Genomic DNA, 21,651 nt, shown 5'->3' on the forward strand with positions numbered 1-21,651 from the left:
AATACTGTGTTATTTTCTTGTCCATCGGACTACTGGCTTTCCAGACCGATATTATCCAGCGGCATTTGTTTCAGCAAGCAATCTCTGGACTGGTTTCCACCTTCTGGGTTCTCATCATCAGGGCCTGGCTTGTTAAACAAATACTGCTGGGTTGGCAGATACCGTTGGCAAGAAGGACACTCGGTCTGAACGAAAATGGGCCAAGTTGGACGCAACATGAAACAATATGCATTGCTGTGGATCATAATTGGTTAAGAGCATCGATTGGATCACGATGCCAGGAGGCTGTCGAGTGTGGGCGTGAGAGGCGCTCCCTCAGGACCAGTACCGTCTTTCAACAAGGCCCTAATTTGTACATAGGTCGTCCTGTTCCCCAGCTCACTCACACCTTCCCTCCATGGACTCTGTCACGTTTATTTAGGGCACCCCCCCAGCGTGCGTGTATGGTGTGCGCGTGCGAGTTTATTTATGGTTCCTTTGCGTACGTTAGCACAACCTGTGGTTAGGGTAGCAAGAGAGGCAAGGGTGTGTGGTGGAGCAATCGTTAATGTTGATGTTCATTTGGGAACGAGTTGGCAGACAAACCGGTAGACAGCACGAGGTCCTTCGCTAAAGTCTTCCACGCGGCCCACTGTGACATGGGTAGATCGGTTAGGCAGACAAACGGTCCTGGCAATTAGGGCTGAAGTAATCTCACCCCCCTTTCACTTAACCTTCCCTCTGGGAATATCTTTCCATTACACCGGCAATAAACAAAACGCAACACCGACTTTATTACTGGCTGTCGCTTCGGTCTCTTTTAATAGCCAGGTATTCAACAATTCCCTGTGGCACCAATTCAATTGTCACTATGTTGGGGTCCAGATTCCATTCAAGAATTCATTCTTTTTTTTAATGTATCTTGCTTATTTTGGTCTCATTTGTACATATTTTGTCCTCTTCATCAGCCTAAACACAACATGAGCCTAAAATGTTATATAATCTTCACAAATCACGGATAATTGAATCTTACATGCACAGTTTGGTGCAGGAATTGTGAGCAGAATAAAACATTTTAACCACCGATTTGACGAATTATTACATGCCTATTAATAGCACAGCATTTAAAGGCACACATGTGAAATGCTTAGCCTCGATTAGCGCTGTGGTGGAGAATGCCACCGTTAAGAAAAATACAACTGCCTCCAATCACAATTGTGTATTTACCCCAGGTGGTATAACATTAGGAATGTTAATGGGTGCACCCACAGTGCAATTGTCGTCATCAATATCAAATCATGGACCACATAGCACGCCAATGCCTGCTTGGGTCATTTTCCAGCAGCATTCAGATGTTCACCAGGTTGCTCTTGAGGCTGTCCAATCAGCTTACCAACCTCAACATGAACATACAAACGCGGGTGAAGGACTTCCCGCCATACGAAAGATGAATCGGTGTGCACTAATCAAGTATGGGAGAGAGGCGATGAACAAGATTTGGGGTTAGGAAAAGGGTTACAGCTGCTGAGTGGCTCCTGAATTAATTTTGTCAGAGCAGCAGTATTTCACACTTACAAATTTTTTCATATAGTCTAAACGAATAAAAATTATGCCCCGAGGACACTACGAAGAGACGGTTTCAAATTGCTACTCGTCTGTCTTCACGATGAGCTGAATTATGAAAACGCGAGAACTCGACAAGCGAAGTCACTGTGGATTCTAGGCCGGCGTTCACGCAGGTCTGTGCCGACGGTGCCGTGTGTGCAGTCGACGGACGGAGGGGAGTCGTGGGAGCGGCTCAATGGAGGCGTCGCGGTCAAGTCGACGCACTTTGCGGCACTCGGGCTGGTGGAGGGGAAGAGCTACCAGTTCCGCGTGCTGGCCTGCAACTCCACCGGCCTGAGCGAGCCCTCCGAGGAGACGCTGCCCGTCACGGCCCACGACAAACTGAGTATGGCTCTTTGGTGTTTAATATGAAAAAAAAAACCACTTAATCATCATCATCATCATCATCCGACTATCGTGCTCATTCTTCATTGTTCATTATTTATCATTCTGAATCCATTATTCTTATCCACCGTCGTTGTCGTCATTCAACCATCATCCATCATTTTCAACCGGCCATCGTTCTGGACCATTATGATCGACATCAAATATGATCATTGTTAATTCATCCATCATTCCGATTCATCATCATAATTCTCATTCTTATCCATCATCGTCATCATCATCATTAGCCTCTTTCTATTTGACAACACACACTTCATTGTGTAACCTCACCGAGCAAATTTGCACATATATGTTAATGAACCATTGAAAGCCCTTCGATTGCCTGCTCATGCCACTGGCAGAATGGCCTTTATGAGAGGGAGCTTTAGAGAGGCCCTCTGGAGGCTATTTGGCCTGCTCTTCCAAGTTGGCCAAACGTGTTGGAATAGGTGGACACATCTAGGCAAATAGACAGATCTCATAATAAAGGTTTTTGGGTTAGATCGCGTTATTTATAAATGTGTCATAACCCTCCACCACCCGACACGGCCAATCAGCAAAAAAAAAGTGTCACGTTGACAAAAGACAAATAATTCACTACTTCACATTTATAAAAAAACGCGATCTAACCCAAAAACCTTTATTATGAATAATATTGGTCGCGAAAGCCTACGTGTTAAGCAGACAGATCTCAGTCGGTGGACCCGTCGGTCGGAAGTCGCTGCCACTGAAGTGGAGGAGAAAGGGTGACTTCGATCGTGACCCAGAAGCTCCACCTGCTACCTTGGAAGCTGCTCAGCACGGTCGACTTGTTTGGGCGTGACAGCACCTTCTTTGAATGTGTAACTATGTATTATTAATAAAAAAAATAATCACAAGTACGGTACGTGATGGATGACACAGCGTGGTGACGTGTGTGCAGCAAGGGGGCTCGCGATACTCGTGCCCAGGGACGCGACTAATTATTTCAGCGGGGCGGGGGGGGGCTATACACGATGCGACTGTGGCCCCCCCTCCTTTCTCCCGACCCACTTTTACTGAAATATCTACGGATGGTTTTAACCCCGTATACAATATTACGTTGGCTATAACTATGTATACTGTATGTGTACTCTTTGGCTCTTTCGGTAAAGTCACGTAGGTATAAAAATAAAATAAATTAAATCACGACGTTTTGATCGAAACACAAGCAATCATCATCAGGTGGGAAAACCACAGCAATAATTTGTTTTCCTGAAGTGGGAGAGGGATATTCAAATCATGGACCTCTCTTACCAATATAACCTCTTACCACGGTATCTCTCTCCCACTGCAGAAAAAAAAAATATTGCTGTGGTTTTCCCACCTGATGATGATTGCTTGTGTTGTTGTGTTGCAATCGAAACGTCGTGATTTAATATATTTTATTTTTATACCTACGTGACTTTACCGAAAGAAGCAAAGAATATGGATCCCTGCAGTCACGAAAATCTTCAAATCTAGATAATACCGTATGTATTATTTTAGTTGCACAGTGTATCGGGTTCAGAGGAAGACAGTCTCGCAGTGACAGTCTTAATTAAACGATTTAAAGGTACAATACTCACAATTAAGTTTCTGTGCGTCTTGCTTTCACTTGCATGTCAGTGAGTACTTTTTCGGAAATAATAATCTTCATTTGTACCGATGTTTTTTTTTTTTGGCATTCATGGCCAATTGCTGGAATCAATTTTTTGTTGACAAATTTTTATTCAAAATTTAGTTTTGTTTCTACTTGTTTATCTGTTCATTCGGAGGGCCCTCCTTGTGGCCGGCTGGACCCCCCCCCTGCCCCCCTGCCCCCCTCCCCCATAGTTGGCGCTCACCAATCGCGCCTCTTTGTCGTTCTCCCCCAAGTTCCGCCCTCGGCCCCGGAGAGCGTGACCCCTGAGAAGGACTCGGCCACCTCGGTGCTGCTGAACTGGAAGGAGGTGGCCGACACCCAGGGGCTGCTGGGATACTACACGGAGTCTCGCGCCTGCGACTCCAAGGAGTGGCAAATCAGCAACAACAACCCTGTCAAGCGCAACAAGTGAGTGCGATCCGTCCGGGGGGGGGGGGGGGGGGGGGACCAAAACGGCCTGGCGACATGGCACCACCACACCCTGCTCGTCGTTGTTGTTGTCGTTGTTGTTGTTGTTGTCGTCGTTGTTGTTGTTGCTCTTTGCGTCCTCACAGGGCACCCTGATCCCCGGAGGAGATAAATGATTGGCCGTTAAGGATGCGGAGGCTTGCTCGCCGTTCCACGGTTCCATTCATGTTTCATCGTCCAGGGATATGTCCCTCATCGTCTCGGCCCCATCGCCTGCCCTGCCTGTGGCCTGCCCTGGCTGTTGGTTACATCAGGCCATGGCGTTGATCTGGAACTTCACCGACCGTTAACGTGACGCTTTATCGCTCCGTGCACCTGTTTACTTGAGTCTCGACAGCGTTTGTGTTTTGGTGTGAAGCGGTGGCGCAGCGGTCAATGCTCTGAGCTCAGAACCTGGTCACCCCAGTTCGACTCCTGGTTGAGACGAACATCAGTTGAGAGTGACATCTGAACCGTTCCTGGGTCCCCCCCCCCTCCCTCCCTTTACCAACATGCACTGCTCAGCATGGTGAAGTATGGTCAAACAACCTCCATATAGCATCGGGAGGCCATCACCCAGTCGTGGATTGACAAAGGACTGTATACAATGCACCTCATTAAATCTCCTGTGTTAAATATAGAAGCTCAACTCTGAGATTTTGTGCAAAGCTGAGAACAGTCCGTGCTGTGAGCACTTGGACTTGACAAAAAGGAAAAATAAACGTGAACGCTCCACACCTATTTCCATGTGTGCTGGCCCACGAAACGGGCTTATTCTAAAAGCAGCTCATGCCCCCAGGGTTTCATAATGAGTCCGTTGGCAACGCTGCCCACTGTAGTGGAATGGTTGGCACACAGGACCTGCAATCCGGTGGTTGCCGCTTCAATCTCCCAGCGCAGCGGTTGAAACGATGGACACGTTTTTTAAATCCACCCACCCCACCACCACCACCTCTGTCCACCCAGCGTTATGAACGGTTGCACCGCAGTTCGTCGATCGGCAGGTTTGCGTGTGGTAGGGTAAAGTGTGAGTACTGCCAACTTCTTCCTAAATGTCCGGCCAACGTGGGAAAGTAGATCACACAGTCACCCTCTCTAGAGGGGCTCTCTAGAGCGTCCTCTAATGGAGACCCTTCAGCAGTAGTGCGAGCAGGCAATTACAGGGCTGCGCCTTTAGAAACATGCGTTTAGATTATTTAGACGATTTTGCTGCTATAAATTTCCACTTGATAAGTCACTTTGTTGAGCTATCATTTGTGGCCAGGTTGCTTCTGACAAAGAAGCCAATATCTCAGTGAGCTTTACCTGGTAAGATACAAATAGTTTAGTTTCATTTCTAGATTTTTTTTTGGAACGTTATTTGTTTACTTTTCCTATACTTTGCACTCCGATCGTGTTTTTTGTATTGTTTTGTTGTAACGTTCTGACCTGCCCCAACTGTCCATCAATTGTTAAAGGAATATTCTGATTCTGATTAACTTTCACCAACGGGTGAATTGTGGCCAGAAACCGCTACCTCGAACGCGTCGCGATTAATTTGGGCGGCGATGCGCGCTTTTGACCCGGCAGCTTTGTGGTGCACGGGCTGAAGACGGGCGGCGAGTACGTGTTCCGCGTCCGGGGCGTCAACGCCGCCGGTTTCAGCAGCTTCTCCAAGGAGTCGGCACCCTTCAAGGTGGAGGCACCTGTGGGTGAGTCCTGCGCGCAAAGGCGCAGCCAGTGCCTCCGCCAATGAACGAGACGGTCTCTCTCGGAGACAGAACCTTGCCTCGAATGATTTCGTTAACCGCACGTAATTATTGTATTCCTCACGCGTGTGTAATGGCGGGATGGCGCAGTTTGGATTGGCAGATTTTGTGCCGGAAAGGCGACTGCGTGTTCGCCAAGAAAAAAATAAATGTGTTGACTTTGAGGCTACAGCTACCAAAATGTCCTGGTTTGGCCAGGACGGTCCGCTGGTGGTTTCAGACAGTTTTTAACCCCCCCCCCCACCCCCCCGGCGTCTCGAAACATTGGGGCTTATTGCAATTTAGTAACCACCGTTGAAAATTGTTCTGGCCTCACGATCCACGCGTGACATGAGCGGGGCTACCTGAGCAGTGGGCGCAGTTGGCACGGGAGAGCCTGTGAGCAACAGTTGAGGGTGAGCGGACTTCGGTTATGTCACATTAATTGTGGATGAAGTAGCGATGGGGACGGCCAGCTCAACCACGTGTTCTGGCCGAACCTCCTAGAAATAGGGTAGTTTGTGTGTCCTGCGTGAGCCTCAAGTCAGATCAGCCTGAAACTATATGTAAAGTGTAGACCTTGGTTGAGCTTCTAAAGTCGTGACAATCCCATTCTCCCGTAATGGGATTTTTTTTGTACAAATATAGTTTAGTTTTCTATCCACTGTGGATTATGTACCGTCATGACATGATAGCTGTGTGTGAGTGTTTTGTTGTCTGGTAATTGCACAAGAGAACTGTTCACTGCGCCAATGTGTTCATATATTTCCCTGTGCGCAAAATTGTTTACATATAAAAAGAGGCAAAACTTTTGAGTGCACGTTAACAACATAAAACATACATTGTATTCCTTCTAGTGTTGAGAAAGCTCAATATCGCACATGATGGAGGCAGTTCGGACCAAAGACATATTATTTGGCAGAAGACTAAAAAAATTGTAATGTTATAAAAACATCATATTTAAAGCCGCTCTCATTTGTACATATCTACATGCCATCATGACTGTGCGTAGTGTAAAGTCACCAGTCAACAGACCCCACCGAGTTGTGGGGCCGAGATGAAGTCAGCTGAGCTCCCGCAGTGTCCTGGATGATGGCACAATGTGTCCGATGTGTCAAGGAACGGTAATTGAATGATGAATAACTTTGCATTCAGCCAACAATAACCGTATTGGACACAGATGGTACGAGCTTTCTGGAAAACTCAAGCTGGCTCCTCTCGTCGCACACGTGGGCTAAAGATTGCACTTTGAGGTTACACAAACGTTGTTAACTTTTTTTTTTTGCTTAAACGTTTAACTTTTGACTTTGAAGATCCCGAGATGATAATGTTTCCTGACGGTTTCTATGTTGGTTGACTTTTGGTGGTGGCGTTTGTTTTGTATGTGGATTCCTGTTCACAAAATGTGCAATTCTAATCTATCGTGAGGTAATGTCCGTGAGTTTAAACTTTTGTTTCTAAAGGAACGTCCTCACTACTCTTCCTGTTGTTTACTGCTTCTTTTTGTCAGTTTCACAACAACAAGAAATTAACCCGGTGTCTTGTTTTGTTTCAACACGAAGTGTAGGGTGTTGAAAAAAACAAATCGGTACAGTCGCACCTAATTACTGTTGTTTTGCGAAACTCATGCACGCAGTCTTTACGCACTTTGGAAATTCAACGTGAAATGTCAATTCCGAGAAATGACAAATATACTCGTAAAAGCACAGGAGAAATAATGCACTGCCCAAGATCACACCTTTCCTGGTCTCAACAAATACTGGCAAAGGAGGAGGTCCCATGATGTAGCTGCTCAACCGCGAGCTCTCAATGCCCTGATAGTGGCATTGTCTTTGTGCTGTTCGCCTTTTGGCGTCCTCTGGTCTGACACCGTTTGAGACGAGGCTCTCAAGAAAGCCGTCTCTGGTGTGGACTAATCAGTTTCAAAGACAATGCACATACTGTCAGAGCATGTTTTTTTTGTTTGCATGTTCACCACAAGTATTGTGGTTAATGCAGACATGATTTCTTGCAGAGGTTTCAGTTTGGTGTTTTAACATCTGAACACCTGTTTTATTGCCATAAAGGGGAAAACCCTATTATCTTAAACGAATATATTGAGAAGGAACAATATTTGTTCCCACCAGAACTTCCCCACCCCTACTTATTTGAACCCCCCAGACCAACAACATTTTTTGTTCCAATCAGCGAAATAGTTTTGTTGCATTACAGCTAGGGTTAGGGCTTGTTAATTACGTTTAGTTTGGGTCGAGATAAATTCTCCCTTAGAAAGGCAAACAAATTGGTGAGTATAAAATACTGAAACGATCCAAACACATTTGGAAAGTGTCCTTAAAGTTACGGTTTTAGTTGCCAATGGGCGGAAATGAGGTCGCACGCAAAATAACTTTTTCGTGAAGAGACAAAACCAAAGACGGCACAGATGTTCGGAAGGGTGACCAACGTTCGTGAATATCGGTTTGCGAAGGTGGAGGACATTTAGTACTCGGCAGAACGGAATACACGTGTGAGAGTTAGGGTGGTGGTGGGGAGGGAGGTGTGGCGGGCACACACAGATTCACTCACCACTCACACCGGCACCATCGCAACCCCTCACTGTCCCCATCGCTCACGGCACGGGTGGTCGGACCCCGTGGTGAAACACGAGAGCACCGCACGGCAACTCCCCCCCCCCACCTCTCTACCCCCGACTCCCGCCGCCTGAAGCCGCTCGTGCGCGGTCGGTCAGTCGGCGGAGAACGTGAACTAAAATGCTTCGCCCTTTGCCACCAATAACAATGATTAAGTATTAACAATGTCAATATTGACCGTTGAAGTATCGATCACGTCAATATTGACCGATGAAAACTGGAGCACGCTCAAATGTAGAAGATACAAATTATGCAGAAATGAAATGGTTGATTACAAGGTCGTTTAACTTGACAGGTATTTGCCGGTACTAAATGGTGGCGATCGGTTGCAGGGAAATCCCTGTACCCTCCCTCCCAGCGTATTGTAAATGTGTTCCATGTGTTTTTAATGTGATAAGATTGATGCGGTATAAGCTGCCAGTTTCATCAGGCTCGGATAGAATGTGGTGACGTGAACAGTAATGGTGTTTGTTGATTTAATGCGGGGATGGTTTCACTATACCTAACCACGCTGGTCAGTGCAGAGCGGTATAGAATGGACCCAGGGCCAATTCAGGAATCATCCACCGCTGATGAAAACCTAAGCACATAATTGAACTCTGGTCGTCACTGTGTGCATAGCGCAGTGTGCTTACCCACTGCACCGTAAGCTCTCAATGTGTAACTCCCCATATTCATAGTTGCGATTTGTGCAACGCATTTCATATGCTTGTTTTGCTGCTTTTATCACCGTGTGTGTGTGTGGCAAGCGACGTAACTGAGATCCAAATATATAATTGTGTTGCCAAGACTTGCCCACGAGTGGGCATCAGCCGCCGACCCCTGAGCCGGCTTCACGAGTGAGTTTGCATGAGGCTGCTAAATCTGCTCCTGCCGCCGGGAAGAGCGTTGGTCAACCTGCGGCTGCGAGTGTCCGCGCCGGCTCCCCGCACCGTAAGTGGCAGCGCCGTCCTCCGCAACAACAACAAAAAAAAAGCTTCGGCTGCTCGCATTCCATCGCGTCGCTTTTCCAACGCTTCGTTGTCAAACAGTGCACGGTTTCTGACTCCGGAGAATAATACAGATCGGGCGGTGTCAAGCACGGAGCCCTTCCAATGCAGGCGTGACGAGGGATCGAAATACGGAGGGAGGTGCGCCCGTAAACGATATGGCTTTGCCACGTCGGTTTTTCGCGGCCGCGCTTTAGAGCCCTCTGCGGTGTTCTCCGGGCCGTTGCAACTTGTTGCACCTCCGATTGGCACAGTTGGCTACGCGCGGTGCGAAAGAAGGTCAACATATACACACACGCACACACACACGTGGTGTCCTGAAGACGCTGCCGGCACGTCGGGCAAATTGTCCGAAATCATTCCGGACAACTCGACAATTCGCATCAGAGACAGCTATACATGACATTGAGCTAAGTTACATGGCGGTATTGCATGTCCTGTATGTTTACCATTGCGAAGATGGAAATGATCAATAGAGTACAGAAATATAGTGTCAACCACATTCATCACGATCTAATTTTAAAAGCAATAGCGGTATTTTTGTGATGCGCGTACAAGCGCACAACACCCACACACGCAAGGATGTGGACGGGAGGGCACCACCGTGAATTTGCACAACACACACACACGCAAGGATGTGGACGGGAGGGCACCACCGTGAATTTGTATCCATGTGTTTTTTCCGCCGATGTTTTGAGGCCATTAACGTTCAGATGGGCCAGGGGACAATGATTTGTGTCTCTCTATGGATTCGTGATCCCACCCGGATGCCTTCGCCTCCTCCAAAGGCACTCGAGCAATTGACCTATTCCACCTTATCTTTGTGCCATCGCATTCTAAGGACGTGTGAGAAATTACAGACTTTGTGTGACTTGCAAACACGACCTTACTATTACATTAGAATGCCTGTGTTAGAAGAATTTTACCTTATGGCGGTACCCCGGGGTCACATAGTACCCCGGCTCTCGCATAATGTCCGTGATGCAGTCGTTTTTAGTCTGTTGATGGTCGGCGATGCGGCAATCGACTCATCTCGACGAGCTGTACTCACGATGCACCACCACCACTGTGGTGCGTACCGCGAGCGTTCAGGGTTTCAGCACAATCGTCCTCGCTGCGTTTCGACATCGCGGAGTGTGGCACTGATTTCGGATTGATTGGTACCTCAGTCGCGGAGTTCAGTAACACCCCTGGAAGAAAATAGTGTCCCAGAAATAAAATTTCTAATTGCCTCGGCTGATTTTTTATTATTTGGTACCCCGTGGTACCGCCATGAGGATCAAATTACAAAGAAAACCACGTGCAATTATATTTGATAATAAATTCATAGCCCTCTGTCAATCCACTGCTAGATGAAGGCCCCCTCTAGCTTTTATTGTGGAGTTGAGAACCGTCCTGCCTCACAGAATCACATGCCAGCTTACAGCTGTAGAACTGATTTTGTGTTTGGTTTATTGTCCTTACCCCGCACCTCTGATTAGCACAGTTGGCGAGGTATGGTGCGAAAGCAGTTCAACATCAATACATAGCAATGCGGAGTGGTGGAATTTCCAACACTGGCCTAGGTCAAAAACTGAATAAGATTGCCCATGAATGTGTAGGCGTTCGCGACCAATATTATCCATAATAGAGGTTTTTGTGGGTTAGGTGGCATAAGTGATCGCGTAAATATCGATATACTGTATTTATATTTTCACACGTAAATATTTGCGCGATCTAACTAGCCGTCCATCGTTCTTGACGATGGATGGGCTCGTGCGTGTCGCGAGAAGCCCTCACTCGGCTCCCTCGTGTCATCGTTCTCCCGCGCTTGTTATAACCCGCGCGGCCACCCCTTGATCCTCCAGCCACCGCTCCGCCGCCGAGCAAGATCTCGCTGCTGAACTGCTCCGGCGTCGGCATGGTGCTGCACTGGCAACCGCCCGCCCCTGGCAAGGCTCCGCTCGCCACGGGCTACCGCGTGGAGGCGCGTGCCGTGCCCGAGGGAGGGAGTGATTCCCCGGACGAATGGCACGATGCCAAGGCGAGACGGATCGAGGACACGGTGTATGAGGCAAGCGCACGCCTCATCCTCATCTTCCTCATCTTCCTCTTTCTTTGCGGTCTACACGTCACCAGGTGCCGCGATGGCGGCATGTTGACTACCTCGCCTGGTATACCGGGGGTCGTGGGTTCGATCTCGACCATGACGCCTGTATATTTGGAGTGTGTGTGTTCTCTGTCGTTGTGGTCATAATGGTTATTTCTCCCGGTCCTCCGGTTTTTTCTCTCCTTATTTAAAATCATTCGTTTAGAGTGTTTGGCTGTTATAAATTTCACATGACAATCCATTTAGTTGAGCTATCATTTGTGGCGAGCTTCTGAAAACGAGCTATATAGCTCAGTGAGCCTTACCTGGTGAAATAAAAAGATTATTTTTTGTTTAGTTTGCGGAATTTTCATGTCTAATGGAAACAACATTGTTTGGCCAGCATGTCCTTTATGTTAAATCGATTTATTACGATATCACACCTTGACACTTCCTTGCGATGGAAGATCTCGTTTGTAAGGGTATCCAGTATCATCTCATTGATAATTGGTAAAATCTTATAATATCAGGAAGTACTCACCAGTATCTGCCATTGCAGTCATCCTCTGCTGATATTCATCACTGATACAGCGAGGGATAAAAGTATTGATCCTCTGCTGATTTTGTACGTTTGCCCACTGACAAAGAAATGATCAGTCTATAATTTTAATAGTAGGTTTGTTTGAATAGTGAGAGACAGAATAACAACAAAAAAATCCAGAAAAACGCATGCCAAAAATGTTATAAATTGATTTGCATTTTAATTAAATCTTTCTGGCTCCCAGGTGTATTTTATACAGGTAACGAGCTGAGATTAGAAGCACACTCTTAAAGGGAGTGCTCCTAATCTCAGCTTGTTACCTGTATAAAAGACACCTGTCCACAGAAGCAATCAATCAATCAGATTCCAAACTCTCCACCATGACCAAGACCAAAGAGCTCACAAAGGATGTCAGGGACAAGATTGTAGACCTACACAAGGCTGGAATGGGCTACAAGACCATTGCCAAGCAGCTTGGTGAGAAGGTGACAACAGTTGGTGCGATTATTCGCAAATGGAAGAAACACAAAAGAACTGTCAATCTCCCTCGGTCTGGGGCTCCATGCAAGATCTCCCGTCGTGGAGTTGTAATGATCATAAGAACGGTGAGGAATCAGCCCAGAACTACACGGGAGGATCTTGTCAATGATCTCAAGGCAGCTGGGACCATAGTCACCAAGAAAACAATTGTTAACACACTACGCCGTGAAGGACTGAAATCCTGCAGCGCCCGCAAGGTCCCCCTGCTCAAGAAAGCACATATACATGCCCGTCTGAAGTTTGCCAATAAACATCTGAATGATTCAGAGGACAACTGGGTGAAAGTGTTGTGGTAAGATGAGACCAAAATGGAGCTCTTTGGCATCAACTCAACTCACCGTGTTTGGAGGAGGAGGAATGCTGCCTATGACCCCAAGAACACCATCCCCACCGTCAAACATGGAGGTGGAAACATTATGCTTTGGGGGTGTTTTTCTGCTAAGGGAACAGGACAACTTCACCTCATCAAAGGGACGATGGACGGGGCCATGTACCGTCAAATCTTGGGTGAGAACCTCCTTTCCTCAGCCAGGGCATTAAAAATGGGTCGTGGATGGGTATTCCACCATGACAATGACCCAAAACACATGGCCAAGGCAACAAAGGAGTGGCCCAAGAAGAAGCACATTAAGGTCCTGGAGTGGCCTAGCCAGTCTCCAGACCTTAATCCCATAGAAAATCTGTGGAGGGAGCTGAAGGTTCGAGTTGCCAAACGTAAGCCTCGAAACCTTAATGACTTGGAGAAGATCTGCAAAGAGGAGTGGGACAAAATCCCTCCTGAGATGTGTGCAAACCTGGTGGCCAACTACAAGAAACGTATAACCTCTGTGATTGCCAACAAGGGTTTTGCCACGAAGTACTAAGTCATGTTTTGCAGAGGGGTCAAATACTTATCTCCCTCATTAAAATGCAAATCAGTTATAACATTTTTGGCATGCGTTTTTCTCGATTTTGTTGTTGTTATTCTGTCTCTCACTGTTCAAATAAATCTACCATTAAAATGATAGACTGATCATTTCTTTGTCAGTAGGCAAACGTACAAAATCAGCAGGGGATCAAATACTTTTTTCCCTCACTGTAGCTCCTGCCAGAATTCACTGCTGAAATGGATACATTGGAATGTGGAGTGCATGCCACAGGCTTAGGACTGTAAGGAGCGGATGAATATTAAACCATTCCGCCTGTTTGAGCGAGATTCAGAAGTTGTTGAATTAAAATTAATAACAATGATTGCCTTTATTTATCCAACAAAGCATGAGGGTGTTCGGCGAATTGCACTTGATGAGGTTTGGCGAGTCGGAGGGAAACCAATGTGTACCTGGAGACAACGCGTCACACATACACACGAGGGGTAACACTTCCCTGTACGTGTAGGTTCAATAATCCATTGCATTTTGACACACACAGACACGCTTTCAGATTGAAATCCTTCCTAAAGTCATCCCCTCAGCTGTTCCTATCATCACCCTTCCTTGCCATCCCTTCCACTCCGCTCCCCAGCACTCAAATCCCATCACTTTTCCCCATCAGCCAATGCTAATGTACAAATTATAATTCTCGGAAAGCGCTTTCATAAAAGCGCTTTGATAAAAGCGTTCTCTTTGGTTCTTTCGGTGAAGTCACGTTGGTAGAAAAATAATAGATCACGACGTTTCGATCGCAACACGAGCAGTCGTCATCAGTAGGCCTACTTCAGCTGTGGTTGTCCCACCTGATGAAGGTCGCTTGTGTTGCGATCGAAACGTCGTGATCTATTGTTTTTCTACCCACGTGACTTTACCGAACGTACCAAAGAGTGTGGATTCCTACAGCCACGAAAGCTTCAAATCTAGATTGATAAAAGTGCTTTGATAAAAGCGCTATATAACATCCTAGATAATATTTAAAAAAATCCAAAGGATTGCATGGTGGGCAGCAGTACAATGCAGCTAAATCCATTGCTGTATTGTACTTTTTAACATTTTGAAAAATTGGTTTAGATCACGTAAATATAAATGTAAATATAAATGTGTCATTAAACCCGCCACCATCCGACACAGCCGATTCGTCAGGTTTGTCCCGTAAACAAAACGTGCCAATTAGTCACTACTTCAGCATACCGGTGTGTTGGAGAGTAAAACCCACAACATTTACAATTCGAGTACTGTGACTTTTCGCTGGTGATTGCAACAGGCAGCTTCATCAGGCGATTTGCCAGATTTGTGAAGAAGTCCTTCTGTTTCGGACTTAAATCGAGGGAGTCAAGGTGATGTCATCACTGTGGGTCTATCAGGTGCCAAGACCAGAGGGGGTTAATGTTGGCCCCGCTGCCCATCATGGGTTGCCACCTATCCAGGTTGACCTGGACAGCCCTGGTGCTGGCATCTGTCTTCGGGCGCCAGGAATTGATTTGTGCCGAGATCTGGTACCGGCGTTGTGTTGAACTTTATTACAGTCGCACTGCACAGCTCGATAGACCTACGCCAGGGGTTGGGCAACCAAAATAACAAGAAGAGCCATTTTTTTAGACTTCGGTAATACAAAAAAAACAGTCGATATTTCAAGAGCTGCAATGCGTGTGACTAGGAGACGGTGCTCCGTAATAAATAACGTCGCGAAGCAGTCGTTAAAGAGCTGCATCTGGCTCCAGAGCCACAAGTTGCTGACCCCTGACCTAGGCTGACTGAGAAATATGCCCGGGTTTTGATTTATAGCCGAATAGGGGGTAACCCTATCCCCACCTTCACCAACCCGCACCGGCCGGCACGGTGAAGCACGATGATCGAGTAACTCCCGTGATCCCCGCGCTCCCGTTGGGAGGCCCTCATCCAGCAGTGGATTGACAAAGGGCTGTTCCCAGGAGCAATAAATCCTCACCGTAGCGGTCAAACAGTGAAACTGTTACTGCGCAAAGGCGGAACGTGCGTGGCGGCGCAGACCCAGAGCTCGCTGACACCACACTGCTCGCGTTTCCCCACCGCGTGCAGGTTCAGGGCCTGGCGGAGCACAGCAGCTACCAGTTCCGCGTGAGTGCGGAGAACCCGGGGGGGTTGGGCTGTCCGTCGGAGCCCAGCCAGACCTTCCCGTGCGAGAAGTGGACCTTCCCCGAGCCCGGTAAGGGCACCCCCCCCCCCCCCGCAGCTACATTTACGGGACTTTTTTGATCGTGGCAAAAAAGGGGGCCGTAAATATTCCAAATGTTGCATCAGCTCGACGTCGACTAAAGTGAGAAGACTGCTGACTATAGTAACACTCCATAATACACCATGTGTCGGTAAACCCGCCACCACCCGACACAGCCAATTAGTAAGGTTTGTCACGTAAACAGAACGTGGCCAATTCGTTACTACTTCAGCACACCTTTGTGTCATAGAGTAAACCCACAATATTTACAACAGACCAGTGTGCCGAAGTACTAACTAATTGGCACGTTTTGTTTACGTAACAAACCTTACTTACTGGCTGCACCGGGCGATGGTGGGTTTAACGACACATATTTACACGATCTAACCTCTACCCCCCCCAAAAAAGCCAACCCTTTATTATGGATAACATTGGTCGCGAAAGCCTTCCACCTTCGTGCTAAACTAAAGTAACGCCTTACTCTTTGGTTCTATTCGGTAAAGTCACGTACGTAAAAAATAAAACAAGAAAAATCACGACGTTTCGGCCACAACACAAGCGGCCTTCATCAGGTGAAGGGACCAGGCTGTCCCGAGGACAGCGCTGGAGTGACAGCCTGGTCCCTTCACCTGATGAAGGCCGCTTGTGTTGTGGCCGAAACGTCGTGATTTTTCTTGTTTTATTTTTTACCTACGTGACTTTATCGAATAGAACCAAAGAGTATGGATCCTTGCAGTCACAAAAGCTTCAAATCTAGGATTAAAGTAACGTCGCTGGCGGCCTCGCTCCCCGGGGTGCTGCAGGTCCCCCGTTTGGCCTGGCCTTCTCGGACATAAAGGACGGCGCGATGGTGGTGTCGTGGAAGCCTCCGCTGTACGCCGGGACCTCGGCCGTGTCCCTCTACCACGTGGAGCTCACGGAGGCCGACGCCGTCAGCTGGAGACGCTCGGACGAGAAGCCCTCCGCCAGCACGCACGTCAAGGCGAGGCCACGCGAGAGGAGGGCTCTTAAGCAATTTAAATCGGCGGAGGAACACGTGGACACGTGGACCTGCGCGTGTTTGCGTTTCTGTGCACGTGTGTGTTTACTTGTCGAGCGGGGGTGTAGCGGTGAGTTCGATTCCCGCTCACGCCCAACACCAGCGAGGAATATCTGAACCGGTCCTGGACCTCCCCTAGGTCGACTCAGGTGCAAATAAGTACCCGGTGCGGTGTGTAAACATCGCCACTGGGGAGACAAAAGCGGTCGGGAATGGTGCTGACCATCCATGAACGAGTATACCGTGCCGGACTTCATAGGTGCTCACTAACAGCACTTGCCCCAGCAGTCTGTTAAAGATAGACGGGACATCTTTTATCTTTGTTATTTTGTGTTTGCGTGTATATTTTGGAATCGTGGGTAACAGAAATCTTTTATCTTTGTTATTTTGTGTTTGCGTGTGTATTTTGAAATCGTGGGTAACACACTGCATGAGGAACCCAGTGGACCGAGCTTGATTCCCAGCATCTGCTTACATCAGTGGTGATTATCTGACCCATTCCTTGGCCTGCCCTAGGTAAACTCGGCCATAAATGAGTACCTGTTGTAGCGTGTGAACATCAGCACAAAGGTACCTGGGTGTGGTGCTGGCGACACCACCCCCATTCGTGTGCCATGCAGGTTGTGATATTTTCTTTGGTTCTTTCGGTAAAGTCACGTAGAAAGAAAAATAAAATAAAAACCACGACGTTTCGATCGCAACACAAGCGGTCGTCATCAGGAAAAAGTTGCGATATGCGCCGATGAATGGCACTTGCCCAGGAGGCTTCTGAAAAATCAACTAATAGCTCGGTGGGCTTTACCTGCAAAGGAAAAAAAAGTTTAGTTTCATTTGTACATATTTTTACGTGGTTTGCTTACATTTCCTATACTTTGCACTCCTATCGTGTTTTTGTAATGTTTGTTGTTGTAACGTTCTGACCCGCCCCGTACTGGACATCTGTGAAAAAGAGCTTAATAGCTAATCGAATTCCTACTGCAGTGTAAATAAATTTTCTGATTATGATTCCACATGGGTGCCTGTGTGTGATTTTGTGTGTGCAGGTGGGAGGCCTCAAGGACGGACAACCGTACCTCTTCCGTGTGTTTGCGGAGAACGCGGGAGGCCGTGGGAAGATGTCGGAAGAGTATGGGCCCGTGGTGGCTCGTGGCTTGGCAGGTATAGCCCACGTTGGCTCACGATCGCTGCACACCTACACCTGTGGCATGCCCAGCCTGCGTTTTCACACCACTCGAAATGTCATCGGGCTTATATTTTTTTGCTTTCGCACAATGGTGGTGGCGTGGTTATCGCACCGCGCTACAGCAGACTCAGTCACCTAAGCTCGACTCTCACCTAAGGCTAATGTCGGTGGCGCATTATATCTAAACCACCGGTCCCTCCTCTGGTCAATCAACCGCCATTGGGGACCCAGCATGAGGAGATATTCATCCAGCAGTGGATTAACAAAGGCCTGTATACTATTAGACGTGTTATTTCGTCACCTCTTCTGAGTCCCCAAACCGCATGCTGCTGCTTACGAGTGTCTATGTACGTACGTTGAACTTATTTCGTACTGTACGTAGCCAACCGTGCTAATCGTAGGTACGGAAATGTGATTCACGTCTCACGTGACTGGGTGAATTGGCTATTTTATGGGTGCTTTTTCGACGTTATTATTCACCTGCGAGGAGCTGCCGCATGGAGAGATTGTGCTGCCAGAAAGGGTCTCCTCCCACTTGTTTACAATTTCGCTCCTCCGATTAGCACGGTTGGCTACGTACGGTGCAAAAGAAGCTCAACATACATACTTACTTCTTGCCAATTCAGTTATTTGTGTTTATTTTCATGACCAGTACGTCCAGAGGCCAGCAAGCCTAAGGAGCAGAAGAGTAAGAAGGGCAAACGTGAGTAATAATACTTTTCTTTACGGCGAGTTTACAGCCCACAAGATGCCTCCTCTATTTTAAAAGCAACACGCGAGAGATCGAGGCGGAGAGCGGTGCCGCAACGGTTTGTGCTCCGTGCTGCGAACCCGACCACCTGGATTCAGTTCCCGAGCCACGGCAAACATCAGTGGCGGGTGATTTCTGAACCAGTCCTCTGCCCTCTCCTTCACTAACCCACACTGACCGGCGTGGTGAAGTATAGTCAAGTTAAACCACATGACCGATCACGGCATGGGGAGGCATTCATCTGGCGGTAGATTGAGAAAGGGGCTGTAAAGCATAAAAAGAAGAGATTGGTATTCAGTCTTCGCAGTAGCGAAACGAGCGGGGGGAGCGGGGGGGGGGGGGTGCCTTGGTCCCCCTGGTGGCCATAGCTACGAGTTGGGGCCCCCTTGACAACCACCATACTACGGAGCTGTAGTGGCTGCATTTTGCAAATACGGAGCGCCCCTACAGCGTTAAATGTTCGAGACCGTGAGCGTAACGATGTGATTAGGCACGAGGAGTCGCGATATATAACAGCCGAGGTGCGACCATGCGAGACACATCAAATATTGGGGCCCCACTTGACCGATTGCCACCACCCCTGAGCTGATAATGTGGTTATGCGCCCTTATCATGCAGCGGTAGCCAGGGCCGAATTAAGATTTGTTTAGGCTCCTGGGCTACAAGTACTTACTGTGAGGCCACCAGTAATATTTTCAAAAGGAAAACAAAGTTAAATTAAAAAAATGTATTTTTACGAGGCTAACAAATAAAATTCAGCTTTCACAAATGGAATAACTTTTCACTTCATCTCTGGAGGCCCTCCAGCTGGTGGAGGCCCCTGGGCTGCCGCCCCTAAAGCCCCCGTGCCTTAAACTGGCCCTGGCGGTAGCATCTGCCCTCTGCGTCTGAGCCACAAACGGTACACTACGGTGGACATATATGACCATAAACTTGCAGGGGTCAGAATCAAGATTCCCTATGCTGTATGGCCATGTAGGGCACACAGTTGGCAGCTCTTTAAAGACATTAATAATCACGCATTGATGTAGCGATCTGTGTTACCATTGAGAACTTGTGCAGCGGTGCGGTGGGTAGCGCACTGCGTCGTTGACCCGGCAACCTGCGTTCGATTTTCAGCCGTGGCAAACATCGCTGGCGAGTGATATCTGAGATTGTCCTGCCCACCTCCCCCCCCTCCTCCTTCACCAGCATGGTGAAGTATGGCCCGACAACCTCTCTGACCTACAGTGCAGGGAGGTGCTCACCAATAGCACTTACCCTAAGATTCTCTCGGGTTAAGTGGAGGATCTCTGTTCTCGTTTCGTCTCCCGGTGGGTGCAGCTACCTCGCTGAAGTCCCCTCTTGCCGTGGAGGTTCAGGACAACGGGACCGTGCGGTTCTCGGCTCAGTTGGAAGACCTGTCCGCGTCCGCCGACGTCAAGTGTATCTTCGACGACAAAGAGATTGAGAAGAATGAGGTGGCTCCACACACTCTGTCCCATCATGGGACCTCTATTGCCAGTATCAAAATATAGGAATAGGTTTTACACTTTAGAATCGTTCGTTTAGAGTATTTGGCTGCTCTAAATTTCCACATGATAAGCTACTTCGTTGAGCTATCATTTATGGACAGGTCGCTTCTGGAAAAGAGCTACGTAGCTCAGCGGGCCTTACCTCGTAAAATAAAAATAGTTTAAATTAAAAAAAAAATCTCCTCTCTGGATGTTTCACTGGCCGAGCAGAAGTATGACATCAAGGTGGACGTGGCCACGGGGCTGGTGGAGGTCCTCGTGGAGACCATCACTGCCGAGGATGAGGGCTCCTACAGCGTCGTCTTCAAGGAGGACGACGGCAAGGAGAATGCGAGCAACTTACCGCTGCTGGGCGATGGTGAGCTCGACAGCGTTTGGAGCGATGCAGTCGATCGTGGCTGCCGGGTTCACAGTGTGCTCCATGATGCAGGGATTACCAATAACTGGCTGTATTGGTGTTGCTAAGAATGTACATGTAACAATCCATCCATGGGTGTCAGGGTTAGGAGGGCGATGGTCAGCTTTCCGATATTAGGAAGCCACTGGAGCTATGGACTTTCAATCTAGATTGAAAACTCATTTCTTTAGAACTGATTTTCGTGTTTAGTTTGTTGCCCGTCCCCCACACCTCCGATTCACACAGTTGGCTATGTACAGTGTGAAAGAAGTTCAACACACATACATTCAGCACATCCTCTACGCACTTACCTGTGTCACTCCTGTAAATTAATCTTGATGTCATTGTCCTCATCATCAAAAGTATTAGCGTCTCAACTTAATTGTCAAGAATTTACAATGATATCATAATAATCATCATCATCAAAACAGCAGCATTCATGATAACTTTCAACATAATTGTTAAGATGAGCCATCGTCTCTGTATGGACCTTTCACTGTGGAAACTTTCTGGAAGTGCTTTCACGTGGTAAGGCAATGGGTGTGCCATTGTTGTGCTGTGTCCATGAAGATTTCAAAAAGCTTCTGGAGCAATCGGAGAAGGCAAAGAGAGACTGGAAGAGGAAGCAAGGTGAGTGTGTGCCGTCTGAGCATTCTGTTTGCAATTCATTGCAATACTCGACACTTAAATTTCGATTTAAAGCTTTCGTGACTGCAGGGATTCATATTCTTGGTTTTTCACACCTGATGATGATTGCTTGTGTTGCAATCGAAACGTCGTGAGAATTTTCTTGCTTTATGTTCATTATTTTATTATTTCCCTTCTACGTGACTTTACCGAAAGAACCAAGAATACTCGACACCTATCTTCTTTGGTTCTTTCGGTAAAGTCACGTAGAATGAGAATAAAATAATAAATTGATAAAATAAAATAACACAATAATATTCTCACGACGTTATTTTATTTTATCAATTTATTATTTTATTCTCATTCTACGTGACTTTACCGAAAGAACCAAAGAAGATGAATCATTGCAGTCACGAAAGCTTTAAATCGATACTCGACACCTAGTTAAGAATGAGCACTGAACAATGGTGTTGTGTATAAAAGCGT

The 21,651-nt window shown here is 47.4% G+C and overlaps 1 protein-coding gene across 4 annotated transcripts in view; it reads left to right on the forward strand.

Annotated features, from left to right (window-relative positions):
- Window positions 1–21,651, forward strand: part of LOC116942703 (myomesin-1-like) — a 69,258-nt gene that overhangs the window by 27,540 nt on the left and 20,067 nt on the right. For 3 of the 4 annotated variants that reach the window (XM_032954964.2, XM_032954962.2, XM_032954961.2), the window contains exons 14-25: window positions 1,747–1,930; window positions 3,844–4,018; window positions 5,627–5,748; window positions 9,204–9,347; window positions 11,251–11,456; window positions 15,519–15,645; window positions 16,458–16,636; window positions 17,737–17,851; window positions 18,529–18,579; window positions 19,951–20,087; window positions 20,352–20,499; window positions 21,109–21,168. In XM_032954964.2, the coding sequence (XP_032810855.2) occupies window positions 1,747–1,930; window positions 3,844–4,018; window positions 5,627–5,748; window positions 9,204–9,347; window positions 11,251–11,456; window positions 15,519–15,645; window positions 16,458–16,636; window positions 17,737–17,851; window positions 18,529–18,579; window positions 19,951–20,087; window positions 20,352–20,499; window positions 21,109–21,168 (1,648 nt within the window). The remainder of the gene's footprint in view (window positions 1–1,746; window positions 1,931–3,843; window positions 4,019–5,626; window positions 5,749–9,203; window positions 9,348–11,250; window positions 11,457–15,518; window positions 15,646–16,457; window positions 16,637–17,736; window positions 17,852–18,528; window positions 18,580–19,950; window positions 20,088–20,351; window positions 20,500–21,108; window positions 21,169–21,651) is intronic. The other variant, XM_032954963.2, reaches the window with a different exon arrangement.

Source organism: Petromyzon marinus, chromosome 15 (assembly GCF_048934315.1).
Source record: "Petromyzon marinus isolate PM22_M1 ecotype Great Lakes invasive population chromosome 15, UKy_Petmar_22M1.pri1.0, whole genome shotgun sequence".
In the NCBI taxonomy this organism is placed as follows: Eukaryota; Metazoa; Chordata; class Hyperoartia; order Petromyzontiformes; family Petromyzontidae; genus Petromyzon; species Petromyzon marinus.